At 56.0% G+C, this 23,308-nt stretch overlaps 1 protein-coding gene across 1 annotated transcript in view; it reads left to right on the top strand.

The window, feature by feature from the left end:
• PLXNA1 (plexin A1) overlaps positions 1-22,014 on the top strand; it is a 124,546-nt gene extending 102,532 nt beyond the window's left edge. Inside the window, exons 23-32 of the mRNA XM_075514506.1 lie at positions 283-349; positions 5,352-5,498; positions 6,339-6,498; positions 7,084-7,187; positions 7,657-7,753; positions 8,462-8,652; positions 9,561-9,730; positions 11,496-11,708; positions 15,655-15,805; positions 19,622-22,014. Coding sequence (XP_075370621.1) covers positions 283-349; positions 5,352-5,498; positions 6,339-6,498; positions 7,084-7,187; positions 7,657-7,753; positions 8,462-8,652; positions 9,561-9,730; positions 11,496-11,708; positions 15,655-15,805; positions 19,622-19,717 — 1,396 coding nt within the window. The 3' untranslated portion in view covers positions 19,718-22,014. The remainder of the gene's footprint in view (positions 1-282; positions 350-5,351; positions 5,499-6,338; positions 6,499-7,083; positions 7,188-7,656; positions 7,754-8,461; positions 8,653-9,560; positions 9,731-11,495; positions 11,709-15,654; positions 15,806-19,621) is intronic.
• The last annotated feature ends 1,294 nt before the right edge of the window (positions 22,015-23,308 follow it).

Here is a 23,308-nt window from a genome sequence, read left to right as displayed (position 1 = left end):
AGGTCATGCTTGGCGCTCTCTGGATCTCCACATACACTGGAGACCAATTTGCTTCTCCCTCCTGGGGGGCTGCTGTGGCTCAGCCTTACGGATAGGCAGGCTTTTCACTAGAGCTTTTGCTGTCTGCTTGTGCCCCTTTGCTTCGAGGCTCCTGCCTTTCCAGATATGACCTTTTAAAGCCAAAAATAATATAGCCACAGTCCGAGGCTGAGGTGGCGACGGGTGAGATCAGGGACCTTTAATATCCTCTCCTGATGCCTTTGCTCTCTGCCTTCCCTGCAGAACGGAGTCGGTGGCAGAGAAGATGCTGACGAATTGGTTCACGTTTCTGCTGTACAAGTTTCTGAAGGTGAGTTTGGGAAGGGATGGCAACCCGGCGTGGGTGGGGAGGCGGCTCCTGCCTCACCAGGACGGGCAGCGCGGTAGCCAGAGCCTGCGCTGACGTGCTCCTCAGCGCTGCCGCTCCCTCCCAGAGCAGAGGTCGCTTCCCAGGCCTCCGTTCCCATCCTGTGTTTCTGAGATGTGATTAGTGATTCTGGGTCTCCTTTCGGGGAGAGTGCTGAGACTGAGAAATGAAATCCAGACTAGGATTGCTTAATGCGTAGTGGGTTTGAGATCTTCATAAAAACGGTGCCCAGAAAAAGGATAAATCTGAAGCGACTCAGCTGAGTCTTGAATCCCTTCGGAGTGGTCCCCATTCCTCCCTCCTTGCTTCTGCTTGTGTAACTCGGGAGGAAAAAGCCGCGGGAGCTGGTCCTTCTGTAGACGCCACTGTGCTCGGAGGATATTTCTGCCTGTTTGAGCTGTAGTTTGATGTGCTGCGCTCTTCGTGTAACGCTGCTGCTTTTCCTTCATCTCTTTGACGCTGAGGCTCCTCGGTAGGGAGACCGTTTCCCCCAGGCATCTCCACCTCTGCTGCTGCTTCCCCTCCCAAAGGTGCCGTGGTGGGGATGGACGCCCCGTGGGGCCTGTGGGCAGCCGGGGACGCAGCTCTCTCCACCGCGCATGCACGAGAGCGCAGGTGCTGTTGGACCTCCTCATGCCCCTGCCTGCGTTGGCGAGCCCACTAGCTTCAATTCTCCTGTTTCCCAATTTCTTCGCGGGTAGCAGAAGAGGATGCCAAAGCATAAGGGCTGCTTTTACCGCTGGTTCACCCAACCCATATGGAGAACATTTATCCCATCAGCACCGGTGCTTCCACCTGCTAGAGCGGGTTACACAGATGCAGCTCCAGCCCATGGACCACCAGCTCGGTCCTGCTGTTGCGTCGGGATGACACCGGTGGGGTGAACGGCGTCTCTGGTCCCACCACGGGTTTGTCAGTTGGCAGAGCCGTTTCTTGGGATCCTGCCTGGCATCAGCGCAGCGAGGCTGGGTGGCACGCAGCCGTTTTTGTGGGATTTCATCCCTCATTAAGATAAAGAGGGTTTGAACCATTTCCAGCCAAGAGACGAGAGCAAGCAGGAGCCTGTGCAGAACTCAAGTGATCGTCAACGAGAGGTGATTTATAATATCACTTACATGCACTTGGCTTTTTGCCTCCGTTGAGGGATAGCCTGTATCTATAAAAATCTAGCTGTAGTGTGCGGTGGAGATTGCTTTCCAGGGGTGGGAGAGGAGAAAAGCTGTGCCGGTTGTGGGGAGATGTCAAACCTCCTGCTGCCTCTTCATGCTGGGGCTTTGCTCATGGGGCCACCCTCCGCCCCTGCAGCGGCAGTGCCCGGTGGCACCAGGTAGGACACCGGCAGACGGCTCTTTGGGCTCTGCGGGGTCAGTGGGACAGGCAGGAGTAGCTCTCGCTGTGGCTAAACTCCCTCAGGGCTCCTTGAAGTGGACAAGGTCGTGCTTTGGCCGAGCCAGGCGCAGTGCACAGCCTTCGAACACCCACAGCGGCGTTTGGGGACGTTGCATTTGTGTGCATGACTTGACGTCCTTGGCCTGGCCCTGGCTGGGCTGGGCCATGTGGGCAGGTGATGGGGGCATGTTCACCTTGCTCAGAAGCTGCTTTGGATCAGCTCCTGTGCCACCACTGTCCTGCATCTGTCCTTGTACAGCCCTGCCCCCCCTTCAGAGAGGCTTCTGGCTGCATCGCTAGCGCGGGGCAGGTCTGAGGATAAGGAGTAGCAGGAGAGAGAGACATGGGGATGGGACCAGGGCAATGCCTTGTTATAAAGTCCTTGGCTACGCCATGGCTTTGGCAGGGGAAAATGCCTCCAGTCTCTGGGTGGTGGCAGCAGGAGAGAGAAGTCCGATCTAGATGCACCATTGCAGGAGGAACATACGTGGAGGGCCTGCTGGCTATGAGATTTTATCCAAACCTGCTGGCTATGAGATTTGTTACGTTGGGGATCATCTCCCCGGGGAGGTGGTTGGAACTTCATTGCTTGGGTCACTTGAGTTAGACTGGAAGAGACTTGAGGGTGCGCTCATGGCCTCTTGATCGGTCCCACCAGAGGAGACCCATGGGGCCGTTTCTGCCTGTCTGCCGGCAGTGAGGATCACAGGTGGCTTCAAAAGCAGGAGAAACCCATGGAGTAGATGGAGAGGTATCGCAGCAGACAGTTTGCTAGCAGGGAAACTGCACCAAACCGTGGTAATTGTGCATGTAAATGAGGCAGGCGGACGTGTGCCCAGCTGCCAGGTCGGCTCTCAGCAAACCTGCCCGGAGCAGGGCCGGGGGCTCGGCATCATGCGGCTGTGATGTGCTGGGGCGAGGGACGGGGACAGGGACAGGCCAGCCCCCCCTGCCCAGGGCCGGCAGCGTGGGGAACCAGCGAGGGCTGGTGCTTTCATGGGCACCCTGTAGTAGCATTTATCAGACTCTTAATGAGACACCCCGGGGAAAGGGAGAGGGATAAATTGAGACAAGTGCTGAAAAATGCACGATATTAGGTGCCTGATGAGCTAGATCTAGTCAATAAGACAGTTTGAGCGTTAGCCGGCTCGCCTCAGCCAATGTACCGGCGCGCGTGCACGGGGGTGTTTGCAGCTGCCCTCCTCCAGCTCGGCTCGCGCGGAGAGCCCCCCAAAGCCCCCCTCGCTCAGGCACGGGCACGGCCGCGTTCGGGGGACGGGCTGCCCTCCATCAACCTGCGAGGCCGCCCGGCCCCATCGCAGCAGTCCCCGATGGAGATCATCTCGGGGCAACTGCCTGGCGCCGGTTTCTGCGGTCCCTGTTCATTTTGTTGGTCTCTGTCAGGGACGAGCCCCAAAGCATCCTCGGCTGTCGTGGCTCGGTGAGCTGTGACCCTCGGCAGCATCTCAGCCCCGGTCTTCGAGAGCCGGTGGGGCCAGTGAGGTTGGGAGTGAGGTTTTGGATGTTAAGGGTAGGACCCACATTCGGAACAGGTGGGGAAGCCAGGCTGCACCGTGGGGGATGCGCAGAGTCGGGGGACAGGGCAGGGGGGCTGTTTCAGTTGACATTAGGGTGCCCGACAGGTCAGAAGGAGACCAGGATCCTGGGGCACGCAGGAGCCCCTAAAAGCCTGCATGGTGCTGGAAGAGAGACGTACCCGTCACCAGGACCCCCGATGCCTCCGTCCCCCCGGGGAGGCCGTAGGGCCAGCTCTAATCCACACCTCCCAAAGATTTGTTCCCCGTCAGCGCGGCCGATGTCTGAGGAGCGGAGGAGGGGATGCTGCGATGCCTGGAGTGCAACTGGGCCGCCAGCGCGGGAAAGGCAGAACCGACCTCTCTCGGTGGGGATCCCCAGAGGTGGGCGCAGAGCTGCAGATGGGGGGGCAGCGACCGTCCCTCGCCAGAGAGGGGAAATCTGTGGGCTGAGACGGGAGCAGCTGTGCCAGATGCGAGCAGGAGTCCCGCTCCAGGCTATCCTCCATCCACGCCACTTCCGCAGACCTGGAAAGTTTATGGGGAGTTTTTACAAGCAACCGAAAGAAGCAGCTCGAGTCTTTTTCCACCGCGGCCGGGGGGCTGGCTCGGGGTGCCGTGGGGCTCCCCGCTCTGCGGCCAGCCTGGCACTCCCGCCTTGCAGGGCAGCCGGCGATGCGCAGTGTAGCACCCACCTTGGGTCTCGCGCTTTTCCAAGCTGACTCAATGAAGCCAAGTTTGCAAATGAAACATAATTTCAAAGACATGCATGTTGTCGGAAGGTCTGGGGATGATGTATGCCTGTTCCTGCTCGTTAGCAGCTGTCTCTTTAATTACCGCAGATGCTAACGAGATGCTAACAGCATATGGTGACAGGGAGAGCAGCCGCACTTTGCACCAAAGTACAATTTATTTGTGAGGCGGCTGGGAGGGAGGGGCGAGGGCTGGTGGGGTAAAGTCTGCTGGGACTTCTCCCTGTCCTCTCTGCTCCCATCGTACCCTTTTTTCTCCCTTAGGGCTAACGCCTGTATCTGGAAGGGCTCCTTGGGATGCAGCTCAGGGGAGAGGTTTGGGCCCTGGGTGATAAAGGGGTGTCCACTTCCAGCCCCCCTACGCCAACTCATGGCTCCAGGCTGGTTGGTGCCTCCAGCCTTGGTGGGTCCTTTGCTGTTCGTGGGTCACTGCAGTTCCAGCATCTTCGGGGGAATTGTCTGGTCCAGTTTCCCTCTCCCTTCCTCCCACCCATGAGATGGATGCTGATATGGCTCTGGCTGGTGGCTAAAGCTGGCTCTGACTATAGGGGTTTGGCAGTGGGGACATGTAGGTGGCAAATGGTTTAACTGCAGGAAACCTCGTTGCCTGGTCCCCTGCATCCGCTGGAGGCTCACGGTAGGGTTGTCAGTGAGTTGCTCTCTTGCTTTTCCTTCCCAGTGGATCTGGCTGGCTGCGCCCGGCCATCATATGGAGAAACCTCCTTTGACCTTCTCTCATGGGGGACTGGGCTCCTGGCAGATGCCAGAACTCTATCGTGATGCCTGGGCAAGAGCCCCCAGGCTGTCCCACTGCAGCGTGCCCTTTCAGGTCCTCGGGTGCTTCTCTTGGCTGGGCCAGCTCAGAACATAGGCTATATCCCATACACAAAGTCCCCAGACCCCACCTGCTCTTCACTAGCCCTGAATGTAACCTTTTTAGCTCGCTTTTGGCCTGTAGAATGAGCAGAATTCACCGAGGAGCATCTGGAAAATCTGGGAACCTGAGCCTAGGGGTTGATAGACAAGGGAACAACCTCCAGTGGGCTTGGAAGGAGAGAATGAGTTCCTCCATGGGATTAATTTTACCATGTGCCCCCTTCCTTGCAGTCTTGAGCAAGGGCTGGAGACTCTTTATAAAGCCACGTATGGGGCTCGATGGTGCAGGGCCACAGCAGGCTCCTGACACGGTGGTGGTTCTTGAAAGGCAAAGCTGGTGCCTGGCACGTTCTCACCCCTCTCTCTCCCTCTCCTCCATCCCTTGTCCCGCAGGAGTGTGCTGGGGAACCGCTCTTCATGCTCTACTGCGCCATCAAGCAGCAGATGGAGAAGGGACCCATCGATGCCATCACGGGAGAGGCTCGCTACTCCCTCAGTGAAGACAAGCTTATCCGGCAGCAGATCGACTACAAAATGCTGGTTAGTGCAAGCGGAAGCCTCGCTGGTACTGGTGCTTGCCAGGGCTGCTAGGTCCAGCTATTTAACAGGATCTTGGAGGCACCCAAAGTACTTTGCAGAGAGTGGTTTGTCTCCTGTTCTTCTCTCCGGCATCCCTGCGCTGCCTCTTGCCCTGTCTGTGTGGTGCCCATCTCAGCTAGGGTCAGAAACAGGGCCTTTGCATGGCAAGTTTTGCTCTTGCCATGGAGCTGAGAAAGCCAAACATGAACTGAATCCCTCTCCTCGCCTCTCCCAGCAAACCCCGTGGCCCTGACAGGTATGGGGCCAGAGACGCTGTTGAGCACACGCTACCTGGAGCAGCCAGCGGCTCGTGTTGGGTGGGGATCAAAATGAGAGCCTTGAGATTACTGCAGGAGATGGAGAGATACGTCTCTTCCTCCATATGAGCCATCTCCTCTGTCCAGCTGAACGATAAGCCAGGCCCTTCCCCTGGCTGAGCCCGCAGCTGGTTCTTCACCACCTCAGTCTCCACCGGGGTGGGGTTGGGAGGGGAGTGGAGCGTGCCCAGGCATCGCTCGGGCTAGGCAGGTTTTGGTGAGTTGGGCATAGTTTGTTGGCCCAGGATTCTTTCACTGACACTGTGCTGCCTTTCTGGGAATAGTCGGAGATTTGAGGGTGGCAGGGAGAGGTGGGGAGAAAGGGGGAGCAGGAACGTGCCATGGGGCTGCAACTCCGCAGCGGCATGGGAGGTGAGAAGACATGGCCTGTAGACAGCTGTAGCCCCGTGTCCTTGGACCTGCCTGTGCAGCCAGTGCATCGCACCCTCTCACCCGAGTCTTTCTGCCCCCCCGTGCTGTGTAGACCCTCAACTGCGTGAACCCTGAGAACGAGAACGCCCCGGAGATCCCTGTCAAGGTGCTGAACTGCGACACCATCACGCAGGTGAAGGAGAAGCTGCTGGATGCTGTCTACAAAGGGGTGCCCTATTCCCAGCGACCCAAAGCTGGAGACATGGACCTGGGTAAGAGAGAGGCCAAGCACTTCCCTGTGGAGAGCAGGGATGTGACGAGGAGCAGAAGTGCCAAAAAACCTGTTCAAGGCAGGAAAATCCCCATCTTCTACGGGAGAGGGGACCTGGCAGGACCGGAGCATTTGTGCTTGTCCAGTCTACTTTTGCTGTGCTGGTGGCACTGACTGTGTGCGGGGACCCTGGCATGAGAGTGTGGGTCCTGCCAGTAGAGACTATGGGGAGAGGAGCCTCCTCGGCTCTGGCTGTGGTCTGGATTGCAGGCTTGAGGTGGCTGAGGTGGAAGGAGGCCAGCAATGGTTGAGAACAGTGTTAATAGTCCTGTTCTTAAAGGGTGGGCGGGAGAATGAAGAGGAGAAGAGCAAAGGAAACAGTCGCCAGGGTCAAATCGATGCTGTCTTTCCTTGAGTACTTAGAAACAGCTTTTGCCCAACACCGTATTGATAGTCATCAGTCCTGGGGTTCAGAAGGTGGTGGGAGGGCTCTTTTTGTTGATGCCCAGACCGTGCTCCTACCCTCGCCTCGGCTTTGTGCTCCTATCGCACCCTAACCATGAGCCCTTCTCCCTCATGGGGACAGAGTGGCGGCAGGGCAGGATGGCCCGGATCATACTGCAGGACGAAGATGTCACCACGAAGATCGACAATGACTGGAAGAGGCTAAACACCCTGGCCCACTACCAGGTAAGGCTGTCCGTGGTGGGGAGCAGCGAGCAGTCACCAGCTGCTTTGTGCTTGAGCATCTCTTCTCCCTCCTCGGCTTGGCCAGGGCCTGGGCTCAGCTCTCCAGACTGTGCTGCTCAGGCAGGGCCATGGCCAGGAGGTCTGCAGTCACTTTCCTGCCTGAGCCCCGTGTTTATGGTCCTTCCGTTCAAGGAAGCACTAAACGGGGCATCTCCAGGACTCACAGAGGCTGTTTCCCGCTCTGACCTTACTTTGCCATTTTCATGCCAAGGTTCCTGGGGTGTTCTTGTTCTGACCCCTTCCCCAAGCCGTCACAGAGGTAGATACGTAGGTCTCCTTTGCTGGAGGTGTCCCTGGGGTGGGGTGCAGTGTAGCTTTATCCCTCCGGGGCTGGTTTCTCCCTGCTGCGGGGCTGTTCCTCCTGTGCCTCTCCGGTATCGCAGCCTGCTCACGCCATCTCTGCCCCCAGGTGACGGACGGCTCCTCGGTAGCCCTGGTGCCCAAGCAGAACTCGGCGTACAACATCTCCAACTCCTCCACCTTCACCAAGTCCCTCAGCAGATACGGTGAGCGTGTGGGGCCATCCTCCGCTGTGCTGGCAGGGGAGGCAGCACTGGGCTGGGCTTGCAGACCAAGGCACAGGGCAGGTGATTGTAACTGTGGCTCACGTGAACAAGGTCCTCCCGACCCCCAGCTCTCCTGCACCACGCTATTTATTCTGGTGTTGGAGAGGGAGCAGATGCCCTCAGAGCCATCTCGCTTTGCAACGTGTCAGACTCGGGGGAGAAAGACACGTGTCAGATGGCTGCTGCTAAGGGATCTCCTCCCTTTTATTCCCCTGAAATCTAATTAAAATAGGCACAGAGGCACTTTGCACTTAAATGAGCAGGGCTGAGGACTCCGGCGAACATGCTGGCAAGTGTACTTCAGCCGTGGTTTGGAAGGGAATGGTGTGGTCTGCTCAGACTGACACAGGAGGCATCTGTGATCCTGGTACCTGCGTGCTGGGAGCAGGACAGCCCTCTGCAGGAACCCTTCCACGCTGGTCCTGGCTCCTGTACATCGGCCAGGCTTGAACGTAGCCTGGCAGGCTGCGAGGACGGTCCCAGCAGAGCTCCCGGTCCACGGTGACTGCAGAGGCTGGATCCCAAAGCTCCCGTTTCACGGCCGTGATGTGCCCTGAAGCCACAGTGGAGGGAAAGGGGGACGGAGGGGCTGGCGGCGAGGCGGAGGTGGGCAGGGTACGAGCATCCCCCTCTGCTCGGTGCTTGCAGAGAGCATGCTGCGGACAGCCAGCAGCCCTGACAGCCTGCGCTCGCGGACCCCCATGATCACCCCCGACCTGGAGAGCGGCACCAAGCTCTGGCACCTGGTGAAAAACCACGACCACATGGACCAGCGGGAGGGCGACCGGGGCAGCAAGATGGTCTCCGAGATCTACCTGACGCGCCTGTTAGCCACCAAGGTACGGCCCAGAGACACAGAGCTGCCGCCTGGCTTTGTAAACCTGCGTGGGGAAGGGTAGCGATTTGGGCTGTCCAAAAGTGGTAAGCACTGCTTTTTTATTAGCCTTCTGCTTCAGCACAGGAGGAGCTGCTCTCTTGATCTCTTTCCTGAGCTGGAGGTGTTGTTTTTCTGCATCAAAACCCTCAGTGACTATCCCTTGAGTGGATTTTCCTATTTGTTTTTTGCACCCTTTGGTGTTTTTACTGTTCCCTGTATCCTTGAGCAGCTGCTGGACTGCAAAGCAGAGATGCCCTGGGGCAGGCGCCTCATCCCCTTTGGTGTTTGGGATAAAGCTGCAAAATCAGCGATGTGGGAAGGGTAATTACCCGGGGCATTTGGCATCGCAGCAGGTTCCCCTTCCCTCAGCACATACAAAACCGTCTCTAGTGCCGAGCGGGTGCTGTGTGTCTGAGCTGCCCTAGAGAGGAGCGGAGGGCTGTGCTGAAGGTGCTGGCTCAGGATTGCAGGGACTGGGCTCAGCCCTTTCTCCTGTGACTTGGCTCCCTGCCTGGTGGGACGGGGGCTTGTTCAGCGACGTCTGTCATCAGGTCTTGTGTACCTTAGTGGGACCCAAAAAAGACCATGATATGACATACGTTCACTTGGTTTTTGCTCTATGTGGTGTTTTTATTTGTATGCTTTTAGCGTGCCAGATCATGCAGTGAAGGAGATACCTCATCCCTGCAGTGTCTGTTTCCCAGTATAAACCACTGAGAACCAGTAGGGTTCCACAGACTGTACTTGTGCTTCTCTTCCAGGTGGTAGGAATAGAAGGGAAATTGGTTTAAAGGCTGACCTTTAGTTAAAGGCTCATCTCTCTGCTGGCACTGGGCGTTGCTGAGCCACCCTTCTCTTTCTCCTCTTCAGGGCACCCTGCAGAAATTCGTGGATGACCTGTTTGAGACCATCTTCAGCACAGCACATCGTGGGAGCGCGCTGCCCCTCGCCATCAAATACATGTTTGATTTCCTGGATGAACAAGCTGATAAGCATCAGATCAATGATTACGATGTCAGGCACACCTGGAAGAGTAACTGGTAATGGAGAGGGGCAGCGGGACGGGGAGGCGGGGAGAGCTAATGATATCGCGGCTCACGATACTTCCAACCTCTCCCACAGGGAGCAGAAGTATGTCCCTGGAAATGATCCAGGACAAGAGAGGCCCATATCTCTGTATTTCGGGTGTGGGTAAATCCCTTGCGTGCCTTCCTGCAGCAGAAAAAATCCCAGGAATGCAATGCTCCCTCAGCCCTTCCATCCCCAAATCCCAGGCACCACACTCCCCCTGACGGCTGCAGTCGGCCGGGGACCACAGCGGCTCTGTTCCCATCTCACCTTGAGCAAAGGCAGCTCAGGCTTCTCCATCCTCCGGGCTCCTCCGGAGATGCCAGCCCCAATTCTCATCTTGACTGTCCTAAAGGTGTTTCCGCGCTCCCTCCTGTCGCTCAGCCAAGCGTGCTCCAACAAAGCCAGCGTAAAGCCGTGTACGCATCCTCCCTAACCTCGCCCGCAGAGCCAGTCTAGCGGCTCTGCTAATCGCTCCTGAAAAGTGGGGTGGAGCGGCTGATGAGACCTCCGAAAGTGCCGTGCTGGGGCCAGGGCCCGAGCAGGCGTCGGCTCCTGCTCCGCAGCCCCCCTCAGCATTTTTCTTTTCTGCTGCCTCACTGATTTCATCTCTCTGATCTTGCCGTTACTGGAGACGGGTACGTACATTCCCGTGTCTGGCATTTGTTAAATGGCAGCCAAATTGCTTTTGTATAGTTCAGTAACTGTTGGCAATTAGCAGGGCAGGAAAAGAAACATTTTTAAATGGAGATGTGAGAGCGTGGAAGTGCTTGGAACTGATTTATAACTCCGCTTTCTATATTAAAAGAAGGAGTGAAAGGCAAGGGAGGAAAAAAAAGCCCCGCTCCGCAGGGGCTGGGCATGCAGGCTCCTGCATACTAATGACTGTGCTTATCTCTGGGCGCTAATTCGATGTGTGGAGCTAATTTCTCGAGGCCATTCCCTTCACAAATGAAATATGTACATGCACCCGGTACCCTCATTAGGAAAGTCCTGGGGAATGAAGTGTGTTTTGTCTAAGATAAAAGCATTCGCTGGGTGTCGGTGCTGAGGGATGACAGAGCGGAGAGGCTTTCTGATGGGGCGAGACCCTGAGATGCTCCCGGGAGAGGAGAGGGGCAGCGGGATTGGGCAATGGAGCCATGGAGAGTGGCACCTCTGTCGGTACGCAGCAAACGTCCAGTCGGTGGCTGGCCAGGAGACCCGCTGCCTCTACAGTTGAGCGCTTTATTTCCAGCATCTGAGGCTGCCTAAATTCTCCTCTGGTGTTAAATGTATTAATGAGTCCCTTGAGGAATCCAGTGAACCCCCTCCTCCGGCACGAGAGATGTATGAAATGCCGCGCGGCACCGTAGACGGGCTTATTGATGCGAGAGAAGGGGACCGTGCCTGGTTTGACCCGTGGGCTCAGCAAGGGCTCTGCGGTACGAGTGGATCCTTGGAGAACCCGCAGATCTGCGCTGCCCTGCTTTACCTTTGGAGATGTTGGCAGTGCTGAGGAGTTTCTCCACGGAGAGCTGTGGCCATGCTGGGGTGGGCAGAGGAGGTGGTATTGCAATGGGGCAGCGGGGAACAGCCAGTTACCCCAGGTTGTTTGCATTCCTGCGGCGCCGGGAGAAGCATCCTGCCCAATTCTGGGTCACGAGGAGCTCCTTCTCCGCAACTGGAAACGCGTGTGCGCTGGCTGCCGTGTAGAACTCGGTTCAGGTGCTGACTCCTGTTTCCTTCTTCCCTCAGTCTACCTCTACGTTTTTGGGTGAATGTGATTAAGAACCCCCAGTTTGTGTTCGACATTCACAAGAACAGTATTACTGATGCCTGCCTATCCGTGGTGGCTCAGACATTCATGGACTCCTGCTCAACTTCTGAGCACAAGCTAGGAAAAGACTCTCCCTCCAACAAACTACTGTACGCCAAGGACATCCCCAACTACAAGAGCTGGGTAGAAAGGTGAGTAGACTTGGCAAGAGCTCCTCGCGTCACCGGGAGGACTTCCAGTGGCCGTACGTGGGTGTGGGGACCTGGGTCGTTGGTAGGACTCCTCTTGGCAGCTGTCTGAAGAGGGATCGTATTAACGCTTGTGGAAGGTGATCCTCTCGTTTGGGAGATGATGCTTTCTCGTGTTTGTCTCCTGGAATGAGTTTGCAGTGACTGTTTGACAGAGCCGTTTATGACTTGCTTAAGGGGTGCTAAGAGCAACCTTCACTTTTAGGTTGTCTGACGTTTTCTGTTGTAAAAACTTGGTCCGTGCCAGGGAATTGCTGACACCTCCCTGGATTGCTTTCGAAGAGCAGTGAGAAGTCAGCCTTGGACTGGAGAAGTGCCTTTTTTGTACCATGACAATATATGCACGTTCTGCTGAAATGGTTGAAAATTACCATTTCCCGTCTCTCATCCATCTGTACATCTCACCTGGGACCCTGATGAGAACACGTGCTCTGAGGCAGCGCTCGGGCTGCTGTCGCTGGGCCGAGGAGCAGGGAGAGGAGCAGGTCCCCTGACTCCTTCCGACACCCTCCACCTTCCCTGTTAGCTGATGAGAAACATCCTTCTGTCCTGCTGAATTAATGCAGTGTTAAAGGGTCAGGGTTTGAATGCTACTGATTGCAAATTGATGCGCTCAGGCATAATGCTGTGTTTAGCTCTATCCTTTTGGGAGAGAAACCTAGGAGATGTCCTCCAAAGCCCTCCAAATAGAGCTGCTGTTAAAATGTTGCTGTGTGGCAAAGCAGGACTTCATCAAGCTTAAAAAATGGCAGATTTTGGGTTGCTGATGCAACCTTCCCCTTGTGTTGATATGCTGTGCTATAGATCATGTTCCCTTTTATTTAACTGAGGACCCTTCCCTTTTTCAGCACCTAGACCGGACACAGAATGAACCAAATAAAAGATGTCCAGGCAGCAATAAGCATCGTATTCTCTAGTTTGCAAGCGTGGGACTTTGTAGCCCAAATCATCCTTTGAGTACTCGCTCGTACACGGTTATTTTTGTCACACCGTTGGCATGCCTGGTGCTTTGCAGGCAGGTACAGAGACAAGCTTCTTCCCTCGAGGAAGCTAGGGCTTGGATCAGAAGAAAAGATGCCCCTGAAATACGAGGGCTGAGGTGAGAGATGAGCTGCATTGTAATAGGAGCAGGTTCTTTGGAGGGGGCTTTGGAGTGGGGTCCTGTAGGAACATCACAAACTTCCTAAGGTGAATTTCTCTGACCTTGCCATCTCTACGACAAAAATATTCAGCTCCGTGTGTGCCCAGAGAAAAAAAGGTGTAAAACCATTCCGGAGCGAAACATTGCTCTAGACGTGCTGTGTCCCTGGGCAGGAGGTGGGAGATCTCAATGGTGACAGATGCTCCTGCCATCGCTTGCCACCGGTACGGTCCCAGAGGCAGCCGAGCGGGGGGCAGAGCTGCCCCGAGCAGGGTGCGACTGCGTCTCCCGCCGCTCCTCTGCTGCGGGGATTTACGACGTAATCGGCATTTCTGGCTTTTGGCATGGTTATCGTCGCAAAGCTTTGCAGAGGCAGGATGGGAGCGATGCGTGGGTGGCCGAGTGGGACTGCTAGTCCCAACAGCGGGTCTGTCTGCTGCCTTGGTTCAGGCATCAGCTGAAAAAAGGGCATCCTGCCAGTCTGAGGCAGGAATAGCATGGGAAAGGGCTTGGAGGTGGGGAGCCTGGGGAAGCCCAAGCCTGGGGTCATGGCTGTGGTAGGTGTCCTCTGGAAACGGTAGGTGTGCCTGGGATCTTGGTCCACACGAGCCATGCACACTTGGATTGAAAAATGATGGTTTCCTGCCATCCTGTGTGTCACAGTAAAACCCGGGACGTAAAACTGCTGCATGTTACCTGGACATCTTGTGGTGGCAGCCACGAAAGCTTTCTTCTTCAGCAGCTCTCCCTTGTACGTTCATCTCCCACGAGTCCCTCCCCACAGGGGCCTTCACCTACGGGGTTAAAGGGTGGCCAGGAGGATCTCTATGGGTTTTCACAGAGTCACAGAATCACAGAATCGTATAGGTTGGAAAAGACCTTTAAGATCATCGAGTCCAACCGTAAACCTAACACTGCCAAGCCCACCACTACACCATGTCCCTAAGCACCTCATCCCAACGTCCTTTAAACACCTCCAGGGATGGCGACTCAACCCCTTCCCTGGGCAGCCTGTTCCAGTGCTTGATAACCCTTTTGGTGAAGAAAAACTTCCTCACATCCAGTCTAAACCTCCCCTGGCGCAACTTGAGGCCATTTCCTCTCGTCCTATCACTTGTTACCTGGGAGAAGAGACCGACCCCCACCTTCTTTGCTAATCAAAGCTGGCTGGAACGGAGAACATTGGGCATATTGTCCCTAATTATTCCTCAGCACAGGTAGAAGTAATGTCAGCTTTAGGAGACATCACTCTGGGGTGCTTTCTCTCGCGGCGTAGCAGATCTCTTGCTGCCTGGTTTAGCCAGAGGTCCTCCCCTCAGACCCCTGCTCTCTTGGCAGCGTCTGGGAAGTCTCACATCACTTTCTGGGTGTGAATGAGCCTCCTTGTAAAAACTGCCCAAGTATTTTATCACTAGCTGAGTTCAGCGCCGTGGGATGGAGTGGATCCTCGTATTCATCTCCTCAAGTGGTCTTGCTGCCATCTGCTCCTATCCAAGTGCTTCAGCCGTGTTCCGCCTCGGCGTTTGGCTGATGATGCTAATGATGCTAATCACTGTACCAGAAACTTCACTGAGTAGTTTGAGGAGTCATGAGGAGTAAAGCAAACCTGGAAGAGACTGGCACTCTGGATTTCCAGGTGGTGGGAGCGGCCAGGGCTCATTTGCTGTGGGTAGGGTTTCTTTTTTAACAGAAGCCTGTGGACGCAACCCTGGTTTCCAAAAGGACCTCAGTGGCCAGTCTGCTGGTGCATCCACTTGGTGTAACCTGTAACCCTCCTGCTGCGGTGGGACACTGAGGCTTTGATCCTCCTGGGTTTTCATGAAACAGGATATTCTGGTTTTCCGCTACGATTCTGGACAAAGTAAGCTGTGGGGGGGTTTCTCTGTATTTGCTGAACGTATCAACGAGGCAGCTGTGGGATGGGACTACGAATCTTAAGGTGTTCTACAAAATGTACGGGAGTATCGTGCTGGTAGCAACCATCAGAGAGGCACAAGGAAGGCAGGAAAGCACCAAGTCATTTGACCCAGGCGTGTCCTAAGACATCAGCTACCTCCTCTGCTGCCCAGGATCCTTTGAGTTCACAGATGTGTCTGCAGAACCTCGGTTTTCACTGAAAACGAAAGCTTCTCGAGGTTTTTGGTGAGCGGTAACTTCTGAGCATGGCCAGCGGCAGCTGTAGGCCGCGTTGAACGCCTGTTGCTGCGGAGGACGTAACCCCGCGGGCGTGTATCACTGCAGGGGCTGGATGTGACCTTGTCTTGTGTTCACGCACCAAGCGCTTAATTGAATGCAAAGGGGCATCGTTGGCTTTAGCGACACGGCGACCTTCGGAGAATGGTAGCAAAGCCTTACGGATTGCTGCAGGCGTGGAGGATTCTGGCAGATGCGGTTTCGTGGCAAAACATGGCGATGGGATGGGAAGGAGGAAAAATGGGTGGTTTAGGAGGGGGTGGGAAACCCCTCAGAGCAGCAGCTCCTGGCTCCCCAGCTTGGTCGGCTGGGCTGGGCTCGGCGCTGCTCCGTCGGCAGCGTGTTGCTCGTGATGCTGTCTGCTCTGCAGAGCGCTCGGAGACCTCTCGATGAGCAGCGGTGTTGTAACGGGCGATCGTGGTACGTCACCGCTCGGAGGCACGCTGCTTCTCGCCTTGCCTCTCCAGAGGCTGTTCTCAGCACGCGTTGCGGCAGGGGCTCATCCCCTTCTCTCCGTCCCCGTTTCTGACGCACTCTTCTGTTTCTCCCTTGCAGATATTATGCAGATATTGCTAAAATGCCAGCGATCAGTGACCAGGACATGAGCGCGTACCTGGCGGAGCAGTCGCGGTTACACCTCAGCCAGTTCAACAGTATGAGCGCGCTGCACGAGATCTACTCCTACATCACCAAGTACAAGGACGAGGTACGATGCGGCGATGGGGACTCAAGCCTGGGCTGCGAGCCGTGTCCCTTTACCCTCATTTCTGCAGTCCTCCGCTTTTTCCTATAGCAAAACACCCCGTGAAGTGTGGGAGGGCAGCGTAGTCCGTGTCTGCGCTCGGGCTGGTGGGGAAGGAAAGGTCTGGGAGGCGTGGAGCCAGGCACTGGTGTAGGCAGTGCTTCGTTCCCCTTATTTTCTGCAGTGAGTAATGTGGGAAGCACCTATTTCTTTACGCATTTGGCACGTGAGCTCGGTGGGGCTGCAGAATTTGCGGCATTATCTCGGTGTGCCTCCCCACCCCTCCTATCCGCCGCCACCGGCCCGGTGCTGCGGTGGTACCAACGCCGTATGATATATGGGCAGCGTCTGGCTCCTCTCCCCGGGGATGCTAGAGGATGCGGTGGCCTCTTCAGCGCTTGCTTTGTGAACATCAGTAAGAATGGTTAAAAACCCCTCTGTTGAAATTTATACAAGTTAACTTCGTAAAGCGCTGCTTAAATCCACACCCCGCGTCTTTTCATTAAAGCAATAAAATATGTAACTACAGTAAAATATGGATCTATACATATAACATGATAGTATAGGTTTTATTGTCCCAATAAAGCAGACTGATGACTGTGTTTGAACGGTGGCTTATTTAGATGACAGAGTGCCAGAACATCTCGCTCCGGGAGAGCCGGCAGAGCCAGCCTCTCCCCGCAGGGATGGGGAGCGGGGTCCCCATCGTACCCTGCAGCAAACCCAGGAGGCATCTCCCAGTGCCTCCTTGAGGTGTGAATTTAGGGAGTCCATGTGCAGGTTGTAGCAGACCTGGCCCTTGGGTCTAAGGACAGTGGTGGGACCGTGGTGGCCAAAATCCCCATGGAGCTGGGTGCTTTGCAGGAGTGAGGAGGAGGAGCAGCAGGAGGAGGAGGAGGAGGAGGAGGAGGGCCTGGCTTGCCTTGCCTACAGGGATGGGAGGAAACACTGGTGCTTGGGAAGGCGACACAGGGTGGTCACCATGCAGCTGGTGGCCATGTATTGATGAGGAAGGAGACGCAGGGTGGTCACCATGCAGCTGGTGGCCACGTATTGATGGGGAAGGCGACGCAGGGTGGTCACCATGCAGCTGGTGGCCACGTATTGATGGGGAAGGCGATGCAGGGTGGTCACCGTGCAGCTGGTGGCCATGTACTGATGGGGAAGGCGACGCAGGGTGGTCACCGTGCAGCTGGTGGCCATGTACTGATGGGGAAGGCAACGCAGGGTGGTCACCGTGCAGCTGGCGGCCATGTACTGATGGGGAAGGTGACGCAGGGTGGTCCCCGTGCAGCTGGTGGCCATGAACTGATGACCACGCTGGTGGGAGCTCTGTGCCGCTCCTCAGATGACTTGGGATGGCACATCCAGGAGGCCCCCATAGCTCTGCGTGATGAGTTGGCCCTGAAGGGTTTTTGGGGTTTTACAGATAGTACAACAGCTCTGTGGCTACCACAAGAGTGGAAGAAGAGCAGTCTGGAGGACCTAGATCTGCTGCGGGGCACCCATCATCCCTCAGCCATCATCAGGTGCTCGCTTCTTCCAGGCTAAAAGTCCCCCAAGCCTTAAATAAATCCCCCAAGCCCTGGGCGAGAGCAGGGAGGGGACCGTGCGGCACTGATGAGCTGCTCTTTAGGGGCACAGGTCCTCTTCTTGCCCACTAACGGCAGCCTGACATCTGTTGAGTGTCTTGCTGTCGCCCGCTCCCTGAGCATCACAAGTGTGTTCACAGCTCTCAGGAACTTCTTTTATTATTTGTAATGGGATTAATAAATCGCAGCTGTTCCCTTTGTTTGTTTTCATTCATTAAGCACAATTATATGCAGCCCAATTGCACCCTCTTTGATGCAAAATGGGAGAGAATAATTTTTCCTGTTGTTCAGTGCAATAATATGCTGTCATTGGCTGTGAATGAAAATCATAATTAATTTTCATTTGGGTACTTGCATCTTGGTAATCAGTGGTCCTGGCTCCTTACAGCAGGTGACAAACCTGGGTCTCTCTCTACGCTCGGCACAGGTTTTCCTTTGACTGCATTGTTTCCGTAAGGCTGAAAGGAAAGAGGAGCAAATAAATGCAGGGGCAGGTCGGGAATCTCTCGACACCTCCGCGTCCCAGGGTACACAGCTGTCGTATCGGGAGAGGCGGAGGAGGCGGGCCGGGGAACCGGCTCCTCTTCCACTTCTCGGACCCGTCTCATTTGGTTCCAGCTCAGGCGCCTTTCAGGCACGCGGGGTTTTGATTTCTGCACGAGTGTTACTATAGTTATTTTTATTCCGCGTGCGGCGTGACGGCCGACAGCGGCTGCAGAGATGGATGGCGGGGGAGTGTCCCCGGCAGCAGGTTTTGTGGCAGAATCTATGAGCTCTCGTGAGTCCAGCTGCAGCCCGTGGTCGTTGCTGCCAGGGGAGGTAAATCAGACGTGCCCGGCTCTTGCTGGCACGTTTTCCCCTCCTCAGCAGCTGACGCCGGCGTCGAGATACAGCGTTCCCCCTTCCTTTAGGAACAGATTCCCCATCGGGCATCTCCCGCTGCCCCAGCAGGCAGGGACCAGCCTGGTCCTGTCCCAAAAAAGCCTGGCGCAGAGCCCGAGCCTGCCGGCGGCCGGAGGCTGCTGCGCGGCAGCGCGGTGGATGCGGCACAGCAACCCGCCGGCGCTGCGGCAGCTCTTAATCAAAGGGAGCTGATTCCCCATTAAGAAGTTACCTGTAGGGCTCCTGATGGACTTTGCCTGCCTCCTAGTAAGTCTATTAATTATACAACAGTTTGTTTCCAATTATGCGGCCAATGAAATGGTTAATCAAGTCCCCTTTGACGGATGCCTTGATATTTAATTGCAAAAAATTTGCTCTTTCAACTAGCTCACCCGAGGAGATGAGATTTCTGTCAGGTTTGTTTTTTTAAATCGGCTTTTCTGCTCTGCTGGCATGATGTTAGCCAGACGAGGCTCCTGGCTGCTGGGAGGGCAACTGCCCCTTCCTTTTACACTTCATTACTCCCTGCTCCCCCCTCTGAGCCTCATCCTCCACCCTCCCATTGCTGCCAGCGCTTCCCCGGCCCTGGGGGCACGGCCGCATCCAGCCCAGGGCGGGGGACCGTCCCTCCACCCTGCGACCCGTCATCGCGGCCTGGAGCTCATTTAGGGAAAGCGGATTTCAAGGGAGGAAAGTCATCCTCGGGTGTCCGTGGGTGCACGCCTCGCACGGGACGGAGGGCTCCCAGCGAGGCAGGCCTTGCTGGTGCTTCCATCTGGTGTCCCCCTCCATCACCCTGGGGAGAGACGAGCGGGGTTTTACCGCTGGAAACCTCGTGGATTCGATCTTTTTGTGCGCGTGGAACCAGGTCGTGGCTTGATCGCGGACTCTGAAACGCAGCCCCTGCTTCCCTGGGACGTTACAGGCTTGTCGGAGTCACGGCCGCGGTGGGAAGGTGTCGTCGTCTTGGTTTTGGGGTTCGCTCTCCGTTTGACAACGGATGTTCGTTTTCTTCGTTTCCCCACGTGCGAGTTGGCTTCTCGTTAGTATGAAGCAGGTCCCTGGCGTTGCTGCAGCCCCTTGGGGGTCCCGGGGTGCCGTGTCTGGGGGGCGGCAGCACTCGGAGCCGTGTCCTTTGGCCCTTTCCTGGCCCCGTTGGGGACAGGAACGAACGCGCGCCGCTTCCCGCGGGGCCACGTCCCCACGCGCTGATGCCGTCGATGAGCCAGCGGGGCCACGGGCGACAAGGAGCCGCTTTGGGTGGGAGGGCATCTCCTCACCCTCTCTTCTCCCTTCTCTCCCCCAGATTTTAGCCGCGTTGGAGAAGGACGAGCAGGCCCGGAGGCAGCGGCTGAGGAGTAAGCTGGAGCAGGCGATCGACACAATGGCCTTAAGCAGCTGAGAAGGCGGCGGCGCGGTGCCAGCATCCCGGGCAGCGGAGGCGGCAGGAGGGAGGGCCGGCCAGCGGCAGCCGCGGGCAGAAGAAGACTTTGGGGCTGGGGCCGGCCGGACCCGCGGGAGCCGCTGCGCCTCCGCACGCTTCCCACGAACGAACGAGGAAACCTCGCGCTTCAGCGGAAAGAAAAAAGAAAAAAGAAAAAAAAAAAAACAAAAAACAAAAAAACAAAAACCACAAAACAAACAAATCCCAACGACAGCAGCAACATCGACAAAACCCCCTGACACACACACAAACCCCCCCGGTCCAACCGGGATGCAGCGGGGACCTTGCAGAGAGGCGATGCCGGGCGGGGGAGAAGGGGGTCGCCTGCCCCACGGACCCGCTGGGCGTCCCTTGCCCCGGCAGAGCCCCTGCGCCCGCAGGGAAGGAGGGTCGGGACCACGGGGCTTTCCAGGACGGCGTTCGGATGTTGTTGTTACTTCGGTGGAGGGAGGGTGGGTGGGCTCCTATTTTTACTGTACTTGACTTGCTCTCCCCTCCTTCCCCCCAGCTGTCCGCCCCCTCTCCTCCTCCTCCTCTCTCTTTTTCTGTCTCTTCCCCCTTCTCTCTCTCTCTGGCCTTCTGCCACTAGTGTTAACTGCTGTATTTGCACAATTTACACGAGACGAACGAAATTTTTAATTTAAAGAAAAACAAAAAAATTATAACAAAAAACGGGAGGGGAAAAAAGAAAAAGATTCTAAATTTTTGCAACAAACTAACAAAAACGGTTTTAAAAAATAAGCTAAAGGACTGATGCTGGGGAGATTTTGGGGTGGGGGCAGTAGGGGTGGGCAGGAAAGGGAGAAATCCCTGAGCTTTGATATTTCTTAAAATACGTCCTGTGCCATGTTTTATTTGAATGTTGTTTAGTGCGAAAAAAAAAAAAAAATCGAAAAACAAAAAAAAAAAAAGGTGGGAGTTTTGTTAGCTGAATAGATGCTCTTATTTAAATGCTGCTGGAGTGGTTCTGGAGGTCACGATCGGAGAGGCAGGGAGATCCCCAGGCTGGTTTTTCTTTTCCTTGGGGTTCGCTGAGGGATGGTCGGTGTTTTGTTGAGCTCGTCCCCGTTCTCCCGGTCCGGGGGCCGCGGGAGGGCCTGGGCAGCGCTGCCCGCCCCGCCTGTCCCGGGTGATGCGGGATGAGGACGGCTGCGGGGGCTTGGGGGCTGGCGGGAGGGTTCGTGGAGAGCCAGCCTGGGGGTGGGGTTTTTTTGGCAGATCCCCCGGCGCTGGAGCAGCCTTAACAAAGCCCCTTTATTTACCCCCCATCATCTTTTTGTGCTGATGCAGGGAGAGGGACCAGATCCCCGGGGCAGGGGAGGCAGCTCCTCCGCGTCTCCCGACCGGGACCCCCCGGCAAACCCCGCCGAGTCGCCAGCCCACCAGGGACCGGGATGCTGGGCCACCGCGGGGCTGTCGCCCGCTTCTCCACCCGGGAAGCCCAAACAAACGTGTGCAGGACTTTCCGCCCAAGATTGACCTTTCTTTCTCTGTCTTTTCCTTCTTTCTCCCCCTTTCTCTCCTTGCTGTCGCCCCATCTCCCCTCCGCCACCTCCGCCTTGCCGGGGGGTTCGCTGGAAACCTGAGGTCTCTCCCTCGGCCGCCCCCTTCAAAATGTCAGATCCTCGCGGGTTTGTGCTTTCCAGAGATGAAAAGGTGCCGAGTGCTGCCCCGAATGGCAGCGGGTGACCAAAAACTTCCAAAAAAATGAGCAAAAACCCTTTCCTTTTCTGTCCCGAGAGCTCCCGTCGCTGCCTGGGCCACGGCAGACGGGGCCAAACTCTGCCAGGAGCGGGTGGCTGTCGAAATCCAAGTGGAAAGAAGCCCAGCTGATTTCTGTCCGTTCCCTTAAATCGCAAGTTAAGGCGGGGAGAGGGAGAAATAATGAAGTTTTTAATTAAAAAAAAAAAAATAATAAAAGTGTGTATATATATATATGTGGTTACAATCTAATTCTCGTGCCCCAGTGGGGTGCTGTATAGTTAACTGAAGGAGAATCGAACCAATATAAATATGAAATGAATTTACACAGCCAGTTAAAACAAAACAAACAACAACTACAAAAAAAAAAAAAAAAAAAAAAAGGATACCAAATGGTCTGGAAGAAATTTCCAAGCCTTTCTCACCACGTAGAACAGTCGTTTGAAGCCTGCACATCTCTCATTATGTTGTAATTTTGTTTGGTTTTGTTTTGTTTTAATAAGGAGGGAAAGGAGAAGATGCTGATTAAAAAAAAAAAAAACCCAACAAAAAACCAACGACAAAAAACCCAACCACAACAGCAAAACTATGTTCGAAAAAGAAGTAATAATTGTTTCCCAAACCTACGAACCCCGAGCTGTCGCTGGATTTCTGAAAGCTGTGGGCTGTTGCATGACTGTGCTAGATTTTAGTCTGAGTTGATCTTTTTAAGAAACAGAAGAAAAAAAAAAAAAAACCCGTAAAACAAAAAAACTGCAAGTGTTGAATATTAGAGGTTCGTTTAGACCTGTTATCTATTTTTTTTTTTAAATTTGAAATTAATTTGTCACTTTCTCGTCCAAAAGAAAAAAAAAAAAAAAGGCAAAAAGAAAGACTTCAGAGGTTCACATCTCAAATGTGGTACTCGGAGAGCCTTAAAGGACAGCTGCGTGCCGCCCGCCCCGCGCCGGGGCCACCGCCGGCTGCCGGCATCTCGCGGGCGCTGCGCGGGGACGCAATCCTGCCGGGCGTCCTTCGCAGAGCTCGGTGCCGCTGCCACGGGGCGGAGGGGTGTCCGCAGCTCCCTTGGGTGCCGGGTCGGCCCAAAGCCGCTTCCTCGCGCCGCTGCCGGCCAGGCGGCCTTGGCCGAGGTCCTGGAAATCGCCCGGAGGACGGCGGCCGTGCTCGGTGGTCGTTGCGGTCCGGTGGAAGGGGAGCGGTTGCTTTGAAGTCTCCGTCGGGAAGCGGCGCGGGCTCTGCCTGCTGCGGCGGTGCGAGCGTCCCGGGGAGCTGCGGCGGCCGTTGAGGGAGCCGAGCGCGTAGTTTTTGTGGTGATTGAGAGGGGATGGTGGGACCCTCCCCGTCGCTGGTCGGAGAGGATGGAGAGTTGTTTCTAAGAGCGTCCCCCTGAAAATTTCCTCGTCGGCAAACGAGGGCCGGGAGTGCTGTTAAGAACAGAGGGTTTAGGAGCCCGGTGCTTTCCCAGCAGCGACGCTGTGGGTGCTCGCTCGGCTGGGCTGGGGGGACAGGCGAGTGCCTTGGCCGTGGTGGGCCTGGGTTGGATTTGGGCAGCAGAGGGGCTCCGGGGGGGCCGTGCCAGGCAGGCTGGCAGTGCCACGGCGTGGCTGTGCTCTCGGGGCTCCCCTTGCCGAGTCCCCCTTGTGCTGTGGCCTGGCTCTTCCCGCCCCGTGACGATGCTGAGAGCCTGTGGTGTGGTCCTGGGGATGGGTTCCCGTTGGCTTCCTCCGGGGGAGCTTTGGGGGGGTCCGCAGTTTGCTCCACCAAAGGATCCCCCCAGCACCTCCCCACCCCTCCGGGGTCCCCTTGCTGCCTCTAACGGGGAGGGGGGTGGTCGGTGGGGTGAGCCTT

Source organism: Mycteria americana, chromosome 11 (genome assembly GCF_035582795.1).
Source record: "Mycteria americana isolate JAX WOST 10 ecotype Jacksonville Zoo and Gardens chromosome 11, USCA_MyAme_1.0, whole genome shotgun sequence".
In the NCBI taxonomy this organism is placed as follows: Eukaryota; Metazoa; Chordata; class Aves; order Ciconiiformes; family Ciconiidae; genus Mycteria; species Mycteria americana.
Note: the sequence above shows the minus strand (reverse complement) of the source record. Positions and strands in the feature narration are given on the sequence as shown.